This window comes from Pterocles gutturalis, unplaced genomic scaffold (genome assembly GCF_000699245.1).
Source record: "Pterocles gutturalis isolate BGI_N339 unplaced genomic scaffold, ASM69924v1 scaffold14893, whole genome shotgun sequence".
NCBI lineage: Eukaryota > Metazoa > Chordata > Aves > Pterocliformes > Pteroclidae > Pterocles > Pterocles gutturalis.
This window is the reverse complement of record NW_010118309.1, coordinates 13038-35060: the sequence shown is the minus strand read 5'-3', so window position 1 is coordinate 35060 and position 22023 is coordinate 13038. Positions and strand designations below refer to the sequence as shown.

At 40.0% G+C, this 22023-nt stretch overlaps 1 protein-coding gene across 1 annotated transcript; it reads right to left on the bottom strand.

Annotated features, from left to right (window-relative positions):
* Positions 1-56: 56 nt before the first annotated feature.
* Positions 57-21702, bottom strand: LOC104463714 (uncharacterized protein C7orf31-like; the record flags this gene model as incomplete). Its single annotated transcript, XM_010076153.1, has 9 exons — positions 21572-21702; positions 17683-17862; positions 13512-13583; positions 8161-8190; positions 6870-7054; positions 4575-4670; positions 2485-2577; positions 2189-2280; positions 57-179 (listed from the first exon to the last, which is right to left on the bottom strand). Coding segments are annotated over exons 1-9 (1002 nt in total), but the record flags the coding sequence as incomplete, so codon positions are not given.
* Positions 21703-22023: the final 321 nt, after the last annotated feature.

Sequence of the window (22023 nt, the reverse complement as noted above, 5' to 3'; positions counted from 1 at the left end):
TCTCTAACATTCTGTGATTCTGTGACAGTAGGAACTCTGCATAAAGGTGAAAGCACCTGAACACTGGAGGAGTACTGTTCTTGCAGAATTGATTCATGGGGACGTCGACCTTGAAGTAAACGTGCAGTGCACCCTTTGAGAGGTCTCGCTTGTGAGGGACTAGGCAGAAATGTTTCTTTCTATAGGAAGGAAGGAGCAGGATTTACACTGTCATCTAAGTCTCTTACTTTGGCAGACCATTGTCTGAGACTAGTGAAATGGCTCAGTTAGGAGTCTCCCAGACAAAGGGAAGCAGCCCAGACATTTGTTCCTGCCTTGCCACCTGGGGATCTTAGAGTCAGTCTTTATGCTTTGGAAAATAAAATGTTTTGCTCCATCCCAATGCATAGATATAAATGGGTGCAGATGTCTTGTGCTCTCTTCTCCTTTATTCTGTAAGCATCTGTCTTCCATTTGTGATCTCATAAGCAATATGATAGTATAAATTATGACTTGCATTAGTGTGTTTTAAAATTCTTTTAGGAACTGTTGCAAGTGGGACTGAGGGTGCCCAGTGGCATGTGGCTTTTTAGCTCTTTTAACCACAGTTTGACTCACTGCTTGAATAATATTGCTCTGTATTAGTCATTTGTACTGTTGAGCTTTTAGATACTGGTGCAGAGTCAAAGTTACATTTGATAGGAACTATTCAAACATAAAGTACATTTGAATCCTATAGCCAAAGAATGGACTTCAGCAGTTACTGTGATGAACATTCTGAGTGTTTGACATTTAACGTATGTATGTTTTAAGTGGAATGCTGTTGTTCAGATAAATCAGCATGGCCCAGGATAGGCTTCTACCGATCAGACTTTGTAAGCCAGAGGGCAATAAAACTGTTAAGTTTTGAATTAATGTAAGCTGCTAGTTTAGATTTTCATTTCCAGAGACAAGATGTTGAAGGTGTTCTTTAAAACGTTCATCATCATAAAGCAAAATATTTGTTTCTTCGTCACACTGGAGAAAAAGCTAGACAGCTTTTCCATTGCAGGTACAGGGATTCACTCAGAAACTTGTAAATGCTATTTCAAATCAGATTTCCTTACTTAGATTTTTTTTTTTCATCCAATAGAAAAAAAGCAGGACAATTTGGGGACTTTTCATCTAGGGCCATGTTTGGACTATAACTAAGAAAATAACAGCATCTTACTTAGCTGCCCTGCTTCTTTTATGTCTGTGCAGTTTGAACCTGGAAGTGCTGTAAAGCAGCAGTGCTGTGGAAGGGTGAACAGGAATCTAGCCCTTCTGTTTTAACTGCAGAATTGCTTAATTGGTTAGAATAAACTAGATGTGTGTATACTCTACATGACAATGTGCATGTGTCACTGAAAGGCTTAAGCCATTACAGGTAATAATGTATTAGCAAAAAGCAGCTCAACTTGTTTTGCTGTGTTTATGTACCATGTTGTGCTTCATTTGCCTGGGTAGCACTTAATAAAAATAGTATCTTTTCTCTTATATAGGACACACAGAATATAAAAATTGTTGAATACAATAAACATGGAGTTTTGTGTGTTCTTTAGAGTAAACCTTTGCATTAAAATAGAGTCTGATAATGTGACTGATGCACCCTTAAGGAAGTAAGGCAAATCACTCATGTAGGTGGCAGAGGATGAATCATAGAAACTCTGCCAAACTTAAACCGGTACACTTACTAAAGAGGCAATAGTCTGTAATGGTACAAGGTCAATTATTAAATGAGTTCATGTGAGGTTCTCCTGATTAACACCAGCTGAACACCTAGCCAATATGTTTCAGTCTGTGCAGTGCTGCACTAGTCACATGAAAGCTGCCAATTTGTTTTATTGAGACTGTTACTCATACTTCTCAAGGCAAAAGGTCCTTTGAATTGCTGTCATGTGTTTGTGGCAACTTTAAATGGTAACATGAAAAATAAGCCAATAGTCACAACAGCTTTCCTCTCTGTAAACCCTGAAGAAGTAATCAGTCCATTACAAAAGTTCTATCAACCAGCTGTGTCAGGAGTGTTTTAGTATGCTGAACATTTGCCTCTCTTTTAGAGTGAGCCTTGCCCTACACTTAAGTGTTATGAAAGGGTAGGCTTAATTCTGCTAGCTGAATCTGGTAATGCTCTTGCCAGTATTACTTGTGATGGAAGCATGAGATTCTTAGTAAATGCAGTACTTACTAGATCCACGTCTTCACCTAGTTCTCCAGTTAATCTGCCAACTGCTTTCATATAGTAGTTATCCAGAATAAGAGGATTCATAGGACCTCTTCCTTAATGGAGACATATTTTATTGTCACACATTTTTATTGGTTAGGAAAATCAGAATTAAGGCACAGTCCCCCTGAAAAACTTTAGGTAGTTTGTGTGGCATTTGTTATTAAAAGACAAAAAATTAATCTGAGAAATGTAGGGGCTAACAATTTGTGGTCTTTCATTGCTATCCCAAGTAAATTAATTTGACAAAAAATGCTTACCTGTGAAGTCCCGACTGTATGTTGTGATCCCCAGAGCTCTTTCAGTGTTCCGTAGCATATTGGCTGTTCTTGCGGAGAGGTTATGTTCTGGCACTTTAAAAGAGGAGCTGGGGACCACTGTTTTTGGTGGATTTGGATCATATATTTGACCCTTTTCTTTGGCAAACTTAGGAAGCTGAAGGATAAGAAGAAACAGGTGTGGTATAACCCAAATATGTGTGCTGGATGAAAAAACTGGTTTAAACTTTTGAAATAACACGCGCTGCTTCCCCCACTGCCCCTACCTCTGATTATTTGATTAGTAAATGCTAATAAAAGTAAAAATGTGGTGGAAAAATATCTTCAGTACAGTATTATTACTCAAGTGGCTGCTTATTGTTTCCCTTGCCACGTCCATAAGACTGTGTCTACAAAGGCTGTATCTTTCTTTGTTTACTGATATTTTTTCTTACACTATTGGTGACAAGATCTTATCTGTCATCAAACTTAAGGCTACATCCCTTTTGGAAGACAACTAGTGTTCGAGTGCACCCTCAGCAAGTTTGCAGATGACACCAAGCTGAGTGGTGCAGTGGATACAACAGAGGGAAGGGATGCCATTGAGAGGGACCTGGACAGGCTGGAGAAGTGGGCCCATGAGAACCTAATGAGGTTCAACAAGGCCAAGTGCAAGGTGTTGCGCTTGGGCTGGGGCAATCCCAGGTTCTTGTATAGACTGGGAGAAGAACTCCTTGAGAGCAGCCCTGCGGAGAAGGACTTGGGGGTCCTGGTGGACGAGAAGCTGGACATAAGCCAGCAGTGTGTGCTTGCAGCCCAGAAGGCCAACTATGTCCTGGGCTGCATTTAAAAAGGGCTGGCCAGCAGGGAGAGGGAGGTGATTGTCCCCCTCTACTCTGCTCTTGTGAGACCCCATCTTATTGCTATTGGGGTAACAAGATTCCTGACTTTTCAATCATAATCATTTCAATCATTCTTTTAAATGTCGTATGTATTATGATTGAATTTCTGCCAGAATTTTATTAGACAATTGGCACAGTACTTCTCCTGTCAGTGAGACACTGAGGAGAAAATGCAGCAAAGGAAGGAAAAAATATGAAGATGTAAGAAACAAATAGGAAGAAAACTGAAGTAGTAATCTAAAAGGCAAATAGTTTCTTAATAAAAGGAGTGTGAATCACAGCCCAGCATCAGCTTTACAGCTCGGTCTCACTCAGTTAAATTACAGTCCAGGTTGAAAAAACAAGCCTTCAGGTGTGATTTGGACCTGATTTAGTTACCCTGCCACAGTCTCCTCCATCCCTGGAGACATTCATGGCCAGGCTGGATGGGGCCCTGGGCAGCCTGCTCTAGTGGTTGGCAACCCTGCCCACAGCAGGGGAGTTGAAACTAGATGATCTTTAAGGTCCTATTCAACCCAGGCCATTCTATTATTATGATTCTAAGAATAGCAGAAATGTGATCATTCATGAACAGATTCACTCCTGTTTTACGGATCAGCCTAGTCTCCATCATTACAGCTGTGAAAGGCAAAGTTGGAGTCAAAGGCCGTCCACAAAGAGGACATCTCTTTTCTTGAAGACAAGGAAATGGTGACACCAGCCTATTAGTACATTGGCAAGACTTGTGGAGAGGTAAGGAGGAGCAAAGATCTACTGCTGCCCAAACACATTTCTTTGAAGGGCTGCAGACCATAATCTGGGCTTCTGAATCAAGTTCCACCCCCCACCCTGCCTCCCCCAAACGTGTGGTCAGGAGCTATTATTGCTGCTGCTTGTTCTTCTTTCTTCTTTCTTCTTTTTCTTTTTCCAGAGTGACTTGACTAGGTCCAACAAGAGCTAGTTAGGACTTAAAGGACTTCAGTCACAAGGCAGCCTGTTAGTTTCTGATCTTGTTCAGCTGAGGTGGCTGAAAACTGTCTCTGTCGCTTTTCACTCTCTGTATGCATGATGGCTAATTAATGGTCTGCAAGTGTTTGGAACAGTACAGGACCTCTCTGTGTGGAAATGAGAGGTCCTGTGAAAGAGAAGCAGAGAAGTTTGATTAAAATAATAATAATAAAAAAGGTCATTTTGCTTTTTTTCCATATGAACTACGTACTTGGAAGTTGGTGTGCTGTTCCGACCATAGCATAGCCTTCTTCTGGGAGTCAGAAGGAATACTGACAACTTCTTGCCTATATGGATTACCTACAGGGGAAATACTTAACATGTTCTAATGAATCATCATTGATCAGAATGGCAGATGGATCTGCATTTTAACCTGTAGATAGATGTATGCTCACTATATAGACAGCTGTACCAGTTTAAGAGGTTCTGTGAGCTGCTGCTAGTGTTTCTTCTACCTTGGGAGGCCAACCTCATGGATCTGCAGACAGAACTCATCTTCACTCTTTTGGTACAAATCAGCAGGGTTAAAGCAGATCACCCATTTAATCAGTATAACATAACCCAGCTGTCTTTCTGGAAGCACTTGATGTATGTGTCTGCACCAACTGATCTGCAAGGCTAGTTGTCTCAGGCAGAGAGGTGGTGACAAGCAAATGAAGGCTGGATCTTACACCAGATAAAGCTGCCTCTGCAGAAGGCCATCTGCCCATGGCCAGTTTCAGGAGCTCTGGACTGATTCACACATCAGCAAGGAAGATTCTTATTCCATTTTATGGGAATTATTTTTACAAACAACAAACTATAAAGTTTGATGAATTGTGAAGTTGGCTCTGTGCTCATAATGTCACTGTCAGAGGCATAACTGAGTGCTGCTGGATGTCTTATAAAAATGAAACGGCAGTGCATGCTTGGAAGAGCTTGATTTCCAACCCTGGTTCTATCACTGCTTTTCTCCTCAGTCTTTCTGCTTCACTTTCCCTATTTATCTCACAGTGATGCTGTCAGCATTAGCTACATAATAGCTAGAAAAGGCACAAAGCCTTTAAATCTAACCTTCCAGTGGTAAAAGTCACCCGAGTGTGATCTGGGTTATCTGTACTTAACTAGAGATTTCTCCTTCAGTTACTGAGAACTGGAGTGTCCTGATCTCAGAAGAAGTCAAACTGTATGGAGGGAACAGCAAATGAAGTTAAAGTATTTTCTAAGTGCCAGTGGTAACTGCCCCCTTAGCAAGTAATTCTGAACCTGCTAAGCTTTGGGGGAAATAGATCTTGGCCTCTGATGATCCTCCTGTTGTCTAAAAATAGGCATTGTAAGCCCACCTCCATTAGTGTTTCTTTAATTGACAAATGATCAATAAAAACTGACTAAAAATGCCTACTCCTAGCATTATATATTTCTGTGGAAAGATTTTGGGTTTGGCTGGACAAATACCCCACTAAAAATCGCTCATTTACCCAATGATATACATAATTGTACAGCACTGTGCAGGTGACTGGGAATGGCAGCTAATTAATGCAAATTGACTTCTTACTTAACATTATCAGCTTTTAGTTTGCTGAAAAGCTTCTTATCCATGCTGGTATACACTTCTGTATCACACAGTTATGCGAAACCCCTCCTGGCAAGCACTGCCATGGCACACAGAGGTGCTGGTTTTCTCCTGTGCCAAATTCCCCATAACCCTGTGTGGTCACCAGCTAGCCAGGACTGCTCATCAGTTCATGCATCTGATCTTTAAAGTCTTCTGAAATGAAGTACCTGTTAAAATCCCAATGTAACAGAATAACTCCAGGGAAAAGCAGAATGAGAACAAAAATTTTGTACCCTTTTCCTCCGATGTATTATGTAAAACATTCTCAGGGTGAAATGCTGCTGGGGTTAAAAACAAACACCTCATGATGGCTTACATGGTGTTCTGTCAATAACGAATGACTAGGGCTTCATCTCAGTCTTTGTAAGGGATAGGAAGGCTTGCTTTTTATCTCTGGACCTTGTTCTGCCATCTGTGTAGTGATTAAATATTTTAAATCATTCAGCACTAATTTCAGGCGTAACTCTGTTGTATTTCACAAAGATAAGGCAGGCATGACTTTGGCCCAGAAATTGCTAGTTTTTGATCCTGCTGACACATTTTTTTCCTTTCCCTTTGACTCCATTGGACTGTGAAGAATTATTTGTCTGACAGAAGATATAAGATACACTAAGTGATCCATCTTGCTTTTGTGGGGATTAACACCTATGTTAATGCTCTGTTGGCTTCTGAGGCTACAAAGTGTTCTCATGAGGCAGGGGTTAATTTGTCATTCTCAGCACTGAGGAGACTCCACTCCATGGAGACTGCAACAGAGCTCCAGTTTAAGTGAAGGTGCTTAGCTTGACCACTGATGTATTCAGATTCTGGCTCTGTTAAGCTTCATTAGAAAGTCATCACTACTTCAATGGTGTTTATAAATAAGTTTCAAGAATAAATGGTAAACCAACAGAGTGCTGTCTTACCTCTTGCTTTCCTCAGAACAACCACATCAAAAGCCTTGGTACAGACGTTGGGATGGAAAGGCTGATGACTGCGTGCATCAATCCCAGTGTCTTGATCTTCAGGTGATCTGAAGTTTGGGAACATGGCACACATAGAGATGTGTGTCTGATAGGGATGAGAGGTGGGAAATGGCAGGCATGGTGGTCTTGAGTTGGTTTGAGTTGGCAGGGGGAAGGACAAAAAGAAAGAAAATTTTCTTATTTCTCATTTCACAGTTTTAGCATTAAATATAACACTTTGCAAGGACGGGGAGAGATGTGAGAATCAGAAAGACGATATCGTAGTTCTTTAATCCTGTCTTGCACCCTGAAAGGAATTCACAATGATCATTGCCTTGCAGCTTTTACACATAATAAGTCATACCAATTCACATTTACTTTTTTATGAGAACTGAGGAAAGAAAAATGTGGACTTCTGATTCTTGCACTGCTCGAATGAACAGTAACTGAGTTTGTGCTTGTGAAATCAAAATTTGCCTCTAAGAAGATGTTTATTTCTGGGAGGAAAGAGGGTAAAGCTAAACTGGACAGTTTTATGGAATACTGAGAACCTGTATTTCATGGAGTGGCCATGTTCTTGAAGCTGTTCTTTTCAGCTTTCATTTTTTAAATGAAAGAATAATTTAAAAACTCATTAAAATCAAGAGAATCCTGAAATCTTCAGAGGAAAATTAAAACAGTGGTTTATTCCAGTAAGAGAGACTAGCAGCCCATTTAGATTCTTCTAAACTTTACTGCAAAAGCAGACAGCATCTTAGTGAGAGCAAACACCTTTCCCCAACTGCTGTAGAAAGCAAAGTCTCAACCTTATACAGGAGCCAAATTAATTCAATTCCTGAGGCTGTGCATCATGATGTAATGAGATGTTGTACCAAGATGGGCTTTTCATCAGCTTATCTCTCATAAATCTGCTTTATACATACGCTAGATCCCTTAGCTGTGCTTGGTAGTGCTCCCAAACACTTTAATTCAGATTAGGTAGAGGTCATGAACAGCACAACAGAGAAAACCCAATTAGCTGAAAGGAAGGTCAGCAAGATCAGTATTTGTTAGGAGAGTGGGTGTGCTAGGCAAACACTGCTAACTGGCTGCACCTATTATTTCATGATTCATTCAAGAGAGCCTTCTTCCGAGTAGTGTTGCTGCTGCTCATTGACAAGGAGCCTGCACTGGGCAATTATGGGTGTAAGAGGAACAACTTGCCTTTTTATTTCATTAAGGAAGGATAAGATCTAATGTAGGTGAAATGTACTTAGCCAAACTGTCTGGTGGTTTATGAAGCCTGTATTAGGGAAGAAAAATAATAAATAAGTTACCTGAAGTGATCCACATTCATGTGCACCTCCCACATTTTCTCTGAATCAGTGCAATCAATATACATCAGGGACAAAACAATGTGTAAGCAGTGCAGGCAATATTCTTGCTGATACCACTCATTACCTGAGGAATGAGTTTTGTGTTGACAGGAGACAAAGACTGAAAAGACACTGGGAACAAGTGGTGTGTGAACAAGTGGTGTGTGGAATGTCTTTTTCAAAGGAGTAAGGGAAAAATCTAGCCTCTTATGCTTTTGTGTAATAAGCTCTATATTAATTAACAACAGTATGTCCTATTAGTAAAAAGAAATCATTTTGTCAGTAATGCAGAACAGAAAACATATCCTGTTTATACTTGCAGAGAAAATACTTATTCATTCCTGGTAAATTATTTATGTTTTACCACGGACATTTATTTGATGCTTCAAATAAATTTTTTAAAAAGCAATAAAAAGAAAACACTAACTATTTAAAGGGCAAGAATTTAACCACTGAGGCTAGCTAGAAGTATCTGTTGGCAATTGTACCGAGTCAGAAAAATGTCTGAAAAAAAAATTAATTTGCTTAGTGGTTCTTTGTGGTATAACGAAAAAAAAATGCTTGAAAGACAGTATTACTGGGCTAATCTAAGTGGTTCACCTGGAGCTCCAAAATCTCATGTATCTCCTGAGGAAGGCTTAATTACCAGATCTTGCTTGAAAGGGTAATTGAATTAGTCTCCGTAAAAATAGGTGTTGCGTAGTTACAAAGAGGAAATATGCCCCCTTGCGCAAAGAATTTAAATACAATCCCATGCTTATTTCTTTCCATACTGGTATGGGTATTTTGAAGATAAACTTCAAGTGCCAGATCTGATTGGTTCACACATTCTGATACAACGTGCAGAAGTCATGGATTTCATTGTGAAATCTGTTCTGTGATGCCGTTGGACTCAGTGCAGTCAACATGAGGTGTGATATCTCAAAAGTTACCCTGACAGCATAACTCATGCCTCAACTGAGCCGAATAAAAGATCTCCTTTCAATGTGTTGCTACAAAGATAACAGGACTTAATCAAAGAGTTGGATTCTGACAACAATTTGTATATTGTTACTTTTATAACAACGTGAGACTCTGATTCAAACTTTGTGTCTGTCTTGAAAATGGAAAGCTTTTATAGAAACAGCCACACTTACAGAGCAGCAATCTTTAAAAGTTTATTCCACAGATACTTCTTTTTGTCCATTTCTACAGTTAGAATTGGTGCTGCATGTCTACTGGTGCTGTAGGCATGAAGGAAAATACTTCCTTTTTTTTTTTTTTTTAAATTCACATTGTATCACATTATTATAATTACAATTGTAATTATTATTGTACAATTGTAACACAATGTGAATTGAAAATAAACAATGTGTCACAATGTGAATCGTTACATTCTTCATTGCATTCATTGGACATATTCCTGATACAAACGTGCAAAAATAAGGACAGTCAATCTGCTTTGTGCTCTGGCACGGCAGAACTAATTAAGTACCTTTATAAAGCACTTTTCATTATAATGTCTAAACTTAAGGGAACAATAAAATAAGGGTGAACGTGCATGTTCATGGATCTGCTATAACTTAGAGAAGCTTTGCTCAGCTTGTAACAGCGAGCAAAGCTGGACAGTTGTTCAGAGTGTTCCTTGTATTTTTAAAACTCAAACTGGGTAATCAAGCCTGAAGCCACCCAGAATGGATGGCAGAATAGAAAGGTTGTAAAGGAAGAAAAGAATAGCAGCTTTTCCCAATTTGGCACTGAGATGCTTTCACTGGAGTTCTAGCAGACTCACTGGAGTCTGCCAGTATCACACAAGAAACAGTTGCTAAGTATTATGTTGTCTGCACCTTTCTGTTCAGTCCACAGAGCATATTGAATCTATCAGTCTCTTGAAAAGAAGTCAGACTCAAGCTGGAGGGACTTACGCTCCTAGTTTGGAAATCCCAGAAAAATGGACACCATCCCATCTCCCTAGCAACGAGTGCACTAAGGACACTCATCAAACACTTTTTGATACAATAGGCATAAACCAAATTTCATGTGAGAGAGAGTATCCCTGTGGAAACACTGGCTTCACCTGCAGTAGTTTTGTAGCTCCCCGCCTGATGTGGTGCTGAGCACTGGGTGCAGAGATGCACTTGTTCAGTAATGGTAATAAAAGACACTTTGGAACCTGTGTGACCTTCATGAGGATCTTCCACTTCCCACTATTTTTCTGCTCTCCAGCACATGGTAGGAGCCTCTGAAGAGCTGTTTCTTCTCTCAGGTGTGCTGTTGGCCTGTGAGTGATGCAATCTGGGAGCCTCATGACTTTCAGTTTCTTTTCTAGATCAGGCCAGAGAACTTTTTGCTGCTCTTTCCCACATACTCAGTAAATTATTAAGAGAATAAGATGTATCACTCTTGCCATTTTTAACAGGAAGGAAATTATGACTGGAGAAGAAAACATTTCACATGTGTAAATTGGCTTTCTCTGCAGCCTTTTGCTCTTGCAAAAGGAGGCAGTCACTTATCTTGCCTAAACTAAAAACCTGCTTGGTCAGGGAGCTGCAGGTCAGGGAACCACCAGGGGTCAGGGAGCTGAGGGGCAGCCAGAGGAATGGAAGTGCTATGTAGCATGATGAACAGTGAAAGCAGCTTAAAGCCACATGGAAAAAAGCCAGTTTCATTCATTCTGTGCTGTCAGTGAACCCACCAAAAACCTGATTGGTGTGACTTGTCTGTGGAAGGGCAGCTGCAAACACTCTAGCCTGGTGTAGTGTGTATGTGTGTGTATACCTAGGGTTCTTGGCAATGGCTGAAGGGTGTTTTACAAGACCTTTCATGATTTTTGCAGTCTGGTTTGATGTGAACTTGAGGACTCATTACACTTTTAGAAGGGAGGAGTCAGCTGTTTTTCTCCAGTACGTTTGACTGGGACGGCACATGTATGTGGCCTACTGCTAATGCACTTACAAAAGCACATCTGCACAAACAAATTATTAATTCTAGTGCAAAACAGCACAAGGATATGTAGTGTGCATACTTAAGGTGAAAGCATAGTTGTCCCATGAAAGTGTAGAGTTATTGCAAATGCCTGGTAATTCATTTCCCACAAAAGACAGTAATGGCTCAAAGGAGCCCTCACAGGCTATAAGGTAAATAAACTGAATGTTAATAGTTCCCAGGTAGGCCTGCAGAGCACCACTTGGAGAGTATTTTTCAGGAAAAGTTCCGTGTGGCTGTCACCACCTAATACTACCTGACAGCAGGAAGAATATTTGCTCTGAAAGACCTTGGACTATGGACGTGGAAGATTTTGTTTCTGGTGTATTTCACTTTTTGTTTTAAAGGGCATATTCTTTCCTTCAATTTAAAAGTCTTTCAAAGACCAAGAAAATACAACCTTATAGGAAAAGAAAATGCTCAAACTAGGACAAATCAAAGGCCATAAAATATTTTTAGAGACCTAGCATGTTTCAGGTTAAGATGTGAGTGCAAAATAATGGAAAAAGTACATCAATGTGCCATTGATCAAATATTCAGAGTCCAAGTTCATGTACTTTTCAATATGTACATGGGCAGAGTTTGAACTGCTCGTGTGTAAAACCTCCTTCCTCCTTATACAGCTAGCACAAGGGCGTAGAGTCACAGCAGTCCCTGGCTGCTTCCTCTTCAGCAAGCAAATGCCCAGAAAGGTGTTGTGATTTCTGCCTCAGCCCATGTGCATGGATGATCCTTTCTGGTGAGGAACTGGCTTGAGTAACACTCTTGCCGTGAAGCCAGTGGGTCCCAGACCATCCTTAACCAAGAAGCATTTGAGGTTGACTAGCCTAGGAATTACTGAAAACACAGCAGATCTCCTATCCCCTGCAAAGGGCAGTTTTAAGTTTTACTCCACAGTTTGCTTGTGTTTCTGCTGTTTCAGGGATACCAATATAAATGTCACATAACAGGACATTTACTTGAGTCACAGTGGACCAGATTGTTCCCCAGCATCATTCCACTGTGGGTGATGGAGTTTTCTTGGGAATGGATTAGGCAGTAAACCAGAACCACCCAGCTTGACTGTGCGACATGAGAGTGCCCACTTTGCATGGATGTTGGTTTTAAAACTACTGTTAAAAGTGCTCTGTTATCTTACAAAAGTGCACAGGCTGGTTCTTATCACTTAGCGCGTAGGGAAATTGCAAGGAAACCTGCTGCTTCCTTGTAGCTTTTGATCAAATTCTGCAGAAACAGTACAGCCAATGCCTCTAATGTGCATTGCTGGTCAAAGGCCATAAGCTGACCCAGTAAAAAGGAGTTTGGCTTGTGTACTCTTGTAGGTAACCAAGCTTGCTTCTGCTTCTGCTGTGTGCTGTAATGAGGTAATAGAGAAGCCTGCAAAAAGCAGTGGGCTACAAAGAACAGGGTTGCAGGTTTCCTTCTGTAGCTTCTGTGGCCTGTTTACAGTTAGCTCTCCTGCTTTTCTAGAGTGTCTGAGTTTACACAAAATGGGGAGCAGGTATCTCATGTGCAGGGAGGCTAAAGGGAGAGTGGTGGGGTCAAACAATGCCTCTCACAGCCCTATGAAGATAACCAACATCAGTTGTTGAAGAATTATTCTCAGGTTTCTAATACGTCCTATCTATCAATGCTAATATGAGAGGTGTAACTTTTTTATTTTCTGCTTTTGAAGAATTTGCATTTACACTTTAAATTACCGTAATCTAAAATCTCGGTAGTTTGAACAAATTTAAGCATTTTGCTGGTGCCATCAAGTGGCAGAATGCTGGATTGCAGGATTACAGCAGCATCCAGATTCACTCAATCTGATTTTCTTGAGCAGCAGCAGTAAGGAAAACAATCCTTGCCAAGCCTCCTCCAAAAATACATCTATATATATATGCACATACTAGAAAAATGGACTGAAATACACGTGGTGTCATGGTTATTTGAGTTGCTTCAGTTTAATCTGGATTCTAACTAGTACAAAGCGTAATATTTTGGAGTATTACAAGTTGATAAGTACGGACAACCTGTAAAGCGATCTCAGGGCCCTTGTTGAAGAGTTACTAAACAGAAGGGGTACAGTGCCGTATTCTGATTTTCCTTCTCAACTGTGTTTGATCTCCTTTGTTACTAGCTAATCCCTTTTTACAGAACATGGCCCTTCAAATTTCATATCTTATCTGCACTTCATACCATATGTGCATAGTATCACCAGAGTGGAATGAATATTCAGTTTTTCAGTTTGCTGTTATAGTCACAAAATTCACAGTCTGGTTAACACACAGTTTAAACATACAGTTCATCATTCATACGCGTATCACTTTTTTTCATCTGGGTGACATCGTAGTACTGCTCACTGGGAAGGCCTCTGTGCAAAGAGAAAGCAACAATGTAGAAAGCTTATGATCTATTTCCTTACAAAAATCCAAATTAATTGATATGTTTCTGTCTTGATTTCTCCGATAACCCTTAATATCAAAACTCAGTTGCTACCAGTGTGGAAATCTATCCTCAGTTTCAAAATCTAAGTCATGCAGGGCTGGATTTTGGAGGTGCTGAGCACCCACGCCTTAATGCAGAGTTCCTGCGAATGCTGGGTGTTTCCCTCTCCGGAGGCCTGGCCCTGGCAGCCCCTCACCACACACGCTTAACACTCAGCAGGAGCTGTAGGAATGCCTTGAATGGGTGCAGGCTCCAACTTTAGGTCCTATAGGAAGCTAAGTTATTCCTACATTATGGGGATCACTTTCAGCTCCTTCTGATGCCGAAAGGCTCCCAGAGTCCAGCCAAACTGCATGATCCTTTTCACTGAAAAGAATCTGAAGAGAAGACAGCAGCATACCTATCTTTGATTTTAAACAATAGAAAACAAAGCAGTTCAGGTTAAAAAAAAAAAAAAAACCAAAACACAAAAAAACCCACAACAGCAAAGGGAGCAAATGGGAGTGCCAAAATGAAGGAAATGTGGGTGGAAAAGTCAACCATAACCAGTAAGATTTTCCTGATATTAGAAATAGCCTTATAATTCTGACCTGGCCTTGCTAAAGCTGAGCTTGACACTAATCAAGTGTCTGTTGCTAAAAGGAAAGGGTGGCCTTAACTGCATGGCTGAAGAAGAGATGTTGGCTGCAAGAAAGGGAGTGAAATTATGCTGAGTCAGAAGGGATTTTTTGACTTTTATGGCTGGCTCAACGGGCTCCCAAGGCTTGGAGGTTATAGCACAGTCCAGTGGGAATATGCTCATAATACTCCGGGTCTAACCACGAGTTCAGAATGATTATTGTCCTCTCTTTCCTCTTTAAGCACTTTCCCACATTAGCACTGTCCAGTGTAATGTGTGCTTCTGTGCCACGGGTGCTGTCAGTTGAGCAATGTGGGCATCTGTGGTCTGCTCTCATGCAAGGCTGTGTGTTCAGAAGTGCTGAGCAGCTCCATCTTAAACTAAAGTCACTGAGACTTCTCCTGCTCCCCTCTCAGCTCCATCATACCAGAGCACTGCCTGACTTCCATCCTGGAGGCAAGGTCCTGTGCACCATTCTGACAGGACGCCCTTCTGACAGCACTTCATTCTATACTTGGTTTGCTTTACTGTGTTGTTTCATAATATACAAGTTAGAGTGTTTTTACAGCTGAGGGTGTTCCCTTATGACAGACTGTGCCCCGGGAGGGTGATATTATGGAGCCACAGTGCTCACTTTAAAGCAAAACTCGGGATTTAAGAGGTCTGAATGCTGATTTGGGATATCAATGCATATCTAGGATTGTACTGACACAAATTCTCTTTCCAGCATTAAAATGAAAACCTACTAACCTGGAAATTATTAACTTTTGCTTAGTTCAACTGCTGTGCCTGTGAAGATGCACTTTTCACTGCTGTGGTGGTTGATGCATGTGGGTGGCATGGCTCAATAAGTAATACATTGCATTTTAAGTCTTTTGGAGCAGTGCCTCTGCAAAGTGGCAGTAGTTGTATCTGTAGAAAGATGTTTTTGTGTTACTTGTACTTAACTTGAATCAAGAGGTGGATGGCTTTTGCCTTGGAATCTGCCTCTCCCACTCAGAAGAGAATGTGTAGTTGTACTAGTTTGGCTGTAGCTTGGAGAGGGGCCTGGCTGTGGGTGAGAGTTAGAACCTGGTGATCTCCAGACATCCCTTCCAACCTGAACTCAGCTGTGACTCCACCACTTGTAAAAATAAGCTCTCTTGAGCTGTTCTCCTGTGTTCTCCCTGCACCCTGGCATCTGCTGGGTAGCGCTGAGCATCACTTCATTTTCCTCTTAAAGCTATCTTTGCCAGCCCCTTGTTTCTCATGTTACAAAAATTCCTGTAGGTTCTGTAGCTTTATATGTAGGAAAATTGCCAGCATGTATAAAAGCCACAGATCAGTTATGTAGAAGTGCACTGGAAAATATGTTCTTTACTTTTTTCCTGTAAAATTTCATAGACATCTTACAAATTTATTTAAAAAATGAAGCACAAGCAAACACACCCCTCTTACCACTAGTTTTAGAACCACAGAGTCTGGGACTCAGTGCTTGCCCTGTGTATTATACTTTCACAGCCCAAAGTCCTGCACATATATAGAAAATACCAATATCAGCATAATCTAATAATGTCTTATTTACTAGAAGGTTATATTTAAATTAACCCTAACTGTGGGATTTTATATAAGTATTTTTGTATGGTTCTTAAGAAAAAGCAATATTTGCTCCATAAAAATAAAATATTTCTCACTGTGGATATTTCCTGAAGATTTATTTACAAGCTGTATTATAAACATACTTATTTGGGCTTCTCATAATTCTCCCGCTGAAATTTGTGCCAGTGCTGTCAGAGGCCTAGCCATGAAAATACTTTGTTTTCATCTTGCTCACTTCAGCTTTCTCCTCTATAGTTGTTTACACTAGGGTAAATTCCTAATTAATTTCTAGCCTGTATCTCCAGTAGGTTTCACTGAGAGCATCAAAGGTGGTGCCATTTGGAATACTGCAGCTCTGCTACCTACCTGAAAGCTAATCCGTGTAACACAGAAACTTAATGTGGAGGAAAGGCTACTCTCTTTTGCCTCTACAGTAGCACTGTCAGGATTGTGAGCATCTGGCTAGACTCTGAACAATTTTTCTGCAGTATCACTTTAGTATGAGAGTTGCTCAAGACAAACAACAGAAGTATGTCATGATCACGGTTTTATAAAGTAGTTTGCAAACCTCTTCTCTCTTTCTGACTGCTAAGTTAGTTTTCTGAGATGGGGTATGTAGTTCCTGTGTCTCATCTGCCTTCTTATGAGGCGTCACCTTGTTCAGATTGGACATTAGGAAAAGATTCTTCACTGAGAGAGTGGTCGGTCACTGGAACAGGCTCCTCAGGGAGGTGGTAATGGTACCAAACCAGTCAGAGTTCAAGGAGTGTCTGGACAACGCTCTTAATCATATGATTTAGTTTTTGTTAGTCCAGCAAGGAGCAGGAAGTTGGATTTGATGATCCTTATGGGTCCCTTCCAACTTTAGACATTATATGATTCTGTGATTCTGTGATTACTTTACAGAGAGGCTAGTTAATGATAACGCAGAGCAGAGCAAGGACAGGAAGGCATGTTTCCAGTCTTTGAGTCATGCTTTAACCCTTGGGCAGCCGTGCAGATGCCTGGTCTGCATCTTTCATTCCTGTTCTCCGGAAGCCTTCAGGGCTGAAGGCTATCCTTGAACTTCTCCAAGTTAGCCCTAAGCAGCGGCATGTTCTGCCTTCAAAGCTTTCCTGGAAGTCAGTAATGATGATTTGAACCTGAGTGTCTCAGCAACAGAGATTTGGCATCATCATTTGCCTATCTGTCTATTAGCTAGTCAGCCTGTTTGTTTGTTTGTTTGTTTTGACTAATGCCATCATGATGAACAAGAAGTTTTGGAACTGGTTTCAGTGAAAGTGGCATGAACCTGAATATATTCTAAAGAAGAAATTGTTTGTGGTAAGAGGCTAGAAGAAGGAACCGTGACTCAGAAAGCATACCCCAGAGCTCTTCTCCTCAGCTGTTGTCTAGACAGATCTCTTCTTTTACAACAGCTTTCTGAAAAAGCTGAGCACTGGCTTTTTGTGTTTATGCCTGTGGGATTTGTGGATGCTGAGCATCAGTGTAAGTTAGGCCAATAGTGACATTTTTAAGGTCAGGAAGGGTGTTTGGGACAACAGCTAACAATAAATAATTATCAAATGATGGGCAAAAAATACATATGGTCATTTGGAACTGTGTTCAGCAAAACACTGTGCATAGATTTGCGAGTACCAGTATATTCCCACATTAATATTTAGGACAATGGGAAAAGGGCAGAAGCTTAAATTACCCATTTTTGGAATGCAGATATTTGCATGTCTTGGTCTATATTACCATCTAACTGGTTATCTCTCTGTTGCTATTCTTGTTAAAACCCTGTCACTTAAACATTTTGACTCTGAGAAGTATTTGTCTAGCCTACCTTGGCCAAGGGCATGCATCACTACCGTAATGTTGATGTCCTTTCACAAATGTCCATGGAGACTTGTCCTTTGCCCTGTGGTCTTCTGGCAATCCAGGTAATGCAATTCCTCCATGCTTCCTTTCGGTTCCCCAGGGAAGCTTACAGCCATGAAAGGATTTCCTATACTCTTTATATCTGAAAAAGAAAAAAACAAACCCGAAATATCATTTAATGGCAGCAACAGTGATGGTTACTTGAAATCTTTTAAACAATGACAACTTGGCATTATTTTCTTTGCTCTGAGTTACTCAGCCTTAGTCTGGGTAGTGCTATTATAGTGAACTGGCACTAGGAGAAGTAAGTACAATGGTGACTGGCAATCGTTTAATGATGCTTGAATCAAGACTATTATGTTTTGATCAGTGGGAGGAAGAAAGAAGCTGATGGATAAGGTGTAGCATGCAATCTTGCAGCCTTGATTCTCAGCTGCCAGCACGTAGATATCTACACTGTCCCTTCAGTACTATGTAAGTGGCATGTGGACAGCAAATATATGCAGTGGCACAGATGGAAGCTTTAGTGAGTGGAAATAGGCTCACTATTGTGGCTCTGAGCATTTCAGTGAGCATTAAAATCCTGACCTTTGTTATGAGTATAGGCTCTTGAGGAAAAAATAAATGGCTACAAAAGCATCTTCTCAGAGTACATTTAGACTCAAACTTTGTCAGAGTCCTAGTTTTCTAAACAGATCTTGGGGAAATCTATGGTAGGGATAGAGGGTGCTGCTGTGTTGTGTTTTGTCCTCTCAATTTCTTGGCAGCACAGTGCCCTCCTGCCATATGTTTCTTTCTGTGTGGTTCAGCACCACTCTGCTGCTGCCTGATGCTGTTCCTTTTTGACAGGGTGCAAAGGGCAGTATGTCTGTATTGTGCAATTAACCAAAATCAGAATCTGATGTGCTGTAGATTATCAGAAAGCTTTTCTGTTTTTAAGTTGCTGAAGGAACTCAAGCATCCATTTCTTAAGTTCTGTCTAAAGCCTCATTTCCGCTTTCTGAAAGTAGGCAGGCAGATGCAAAGTCACCTGCATGGCTGTGGTGCTTGTATTCATTAAGCTGACTCTGACTGGAAACGGTAGTAAATCATTCTTGTTGACTGCTATGTGTAGGTTACTAAGTTGCAGAAGAACCGCTTTTCCTTCGACAGGAAAGAGAAGCATTGGCCACAAAGGTCTGATAATCCGTTCAGCCCAAACAGCACTTTTTTAAGCTTAAAATGTTTCCATGTCTGTATCTCCCAAGGAAGCATTTATAGCTGATATTGATCCAGTGACACTGAAGATCTCAAGGACACAGAAAAAAGTGTCTTTGCCTGGAGAATAGCACATGAGGACTAAGGTGAACAAAGTTTTGAAGAGTATATCATGAACAATCCTGAAGAGTCTCAGCAATATAGTAAATTATGTAATAAAGACTATTACAATTTCTGACTTGCACAACTGTAGATTTTTTCTGAATTCTGACAGCCAACTTCCAGCTTTCTGTCTCTTTTGTTCTGACCAAAAAAAAAAAAAGCTAACATTTTTAGCTAAAAAAGATAAAAGTTCACTAGTGCCTCCTTTATTTTAAAAAAGTTATATTTTTCCCTTCAAATTCGTTTTGTCGTAAGCAGCTCAAACCAGAATGTATGTATACAGTGTCTTAGACTGTGAGATTGTAGCTCCAGTAGCTGATTTGGTCGGTGCATGAAGCCAACACATCTGAGGGGTTGTGTTGCCAACAGCTTCCAGAAGGTCTGTGAAAAGAGAGTTCTCAAAGGGGTAGGATTAGGACCTGCCTCTGTATGAGTTCACATAGGGTGCATTCACACTGGGATTGCAATTTGGATTAGGAGTGCATTTTGGACATGAATCTCACAATGGTCTCATTTTACAGTGCCTTGGTCTTAGAGTTCATTCACCAGGATCCTTCTGGTTTAAATTAACTGGAAGATGTGCTCCAGGAATGCACCAGAAGGGTGCTGCAGCCACAAATGGACCCTCAGTCCCTGGAATCACACTAGAGGTCAGCCAAAATAAAGAGCACCTGTAATGCGTTTTTTCTGGACTTCAGATTCTCAGCACCAACTGTTTCACTCTGCACATCTTCTGTAGTCCACAATACGTGCCAATGTAGACATAGTCACTGAGCAACATACTGATTTGGAATTCAGTGAATTTTTTGCAGGGTGGGAATGTCTGAACTTTTTTTTATTTTAATTAATTCTTGCCCAATAAATTTATAAATAACTATATACAGCATCTTAGTTTATCAATGCTGAATCTAACTATCGGATCATAGAGTAAATTCCTTAGGGTGCCTTCTTTGCATATATAAGCTAACATTATACAAATACATATATGTGCCTCTGGTTATTCAAGGGTGCTGTTTATCAATGCAAATATTGCTGGCAAATACTCTAGTCCAAGATGATAATGTAATAAAATTCACAGATGCATTATGTTTAAAAGCTGAGAACAACTATGTTCTATTTATTTATTTCCTTGTAATTATGTGACTAGAAAAAAATGCACAATTTTAAAAACTAGTATGATATTGTAAAACATGCAGCCACCTTCTTTTCAGGTATAAATGTGTGAGTTCATGTGAATGTGTGTTTACATTAGCAGAAAAATGTAAGTTACTGCCTGTGTTAGAATACAGATTTTCCTGTTCACGGAGAAAATAAATGTTATGACCTGGCCATGCTTAGTCTAACATAGTTATAATCTGAAAGATGCTTTTCTGGTGTGTTCAGATCCTGACGTTGCAGCATATTCTGAGCTTAATTTTTCCTTTTGCTAGGTTTCCTGTGTAGCCAAAATGAATCTTTCCTATACATTCATTAAAATTTAGTATAATTCAGTAAACTTTCACGTCTGTCAATAGTTAAAACAGTTCAGATGGACATTAATCCAAATTCCTGTAATACAAGGAATACAACAAAAACCTGTCTTAGGGAAGATATGTAAGTGGGAGCCATCAAGACATAGTTTGACAAGTGTGACAATCCAATATCAAAATACTTTGACTGTAATTCAGATGTTGGGTATGAGACGTTACAAATAGTGGAAGTTAGCAGTAGTAGCATACTAGAAGGCTGTCAGTAAAATGGAAACTAAGAATTGATTTTGCTAACAAAATAGATAAAATCTCATGTGAAAGAACACTGGAGTACTTGAGGCTAACTCTGGAATCTGTTATGTGTGTAAAGAATAGAAATTTAGCTCCAAAAAGTGTTGTCGTGACTAGTGAGCAGCATTCCAGAACTTTAAAAACTGCAGGAATTCTGCCATACCCTGACCCCTAGCTAGCAGTAGAGTTGGGCCTGTAAAATACAGTAAAAATGCATTGATTCCTGAAACTTCCTGTTTACACACTGATGATTATGAAAGCAAAATGCAGGCTTCTTGTAATTTTCAGTTTCAATTGTAAAGTTTATCTCAGTAATTCTAGGCAAACCTGTAATGTATGGGAAAAAAAAAAAAGTTCAAAACAGGAGTAAATCAAATAAGAAAATGATAAATTTTGGTGATCAGTTTATGAAATGTGCTAATTTCCTCCATATTAGAAGTACAATATACCCATATTTTTCATTCTTTATGAAAATTATCCGAGGAGATTTTGAGCCCTAAAGCCATAGTATAACATATTTGAGCAGTCCTCTTTTCATCTGTAATCAACATATTTCTCAGGGAACTAATCAGACTATTGCACAAGGTAGAAAACATTTTCTTTCATTAAAGCAAAAAGAAAAAAATGTGTCATGCCAGAAAAATGTAACGACTGGAAAATACTTTCAGTGACAGCAAATGTATATCAAATACTTTTAATGGAATAATTTGCCTTTATGAGTTCTGTTCTTAGCTGTCTTGTGAGACAGTTGGACGAGAAGGAATTTGGAGTGGAGTTAGTGCTTCATTGGACTCAAAGGTTCTTGATAGGATTTCAGTTCCCTCAGTTTCTCTATAGTAGTGGGGCAGGTCGTGCAGCAGCATCATATGTCATATTTGAGCTGAAGATATAAGGATAAAATACCAAATAGCAAAGGTTTTGTTAGTGCATTTGGATGCTAAGGAGGAAACATAGATGAGTTCTGCCTAACTCTGGCAAGTGTTGACAGGAACAGGTGGTTGCTTTTACTACTGCTACTGGTTATTTGTACCAGGTTACAAAATAAAACAAAAAAAGATGCAGGTTAAAGAGATGTGATACAGTTGCTTTGTGTTACTGATGAACAGGAGCTAGAAATAGACTTTCAAATAATGGGAGGAGAAAGTTTGGAGTTGGACTCGGACTCAAAAGGTCTCACTTGTGAAAGT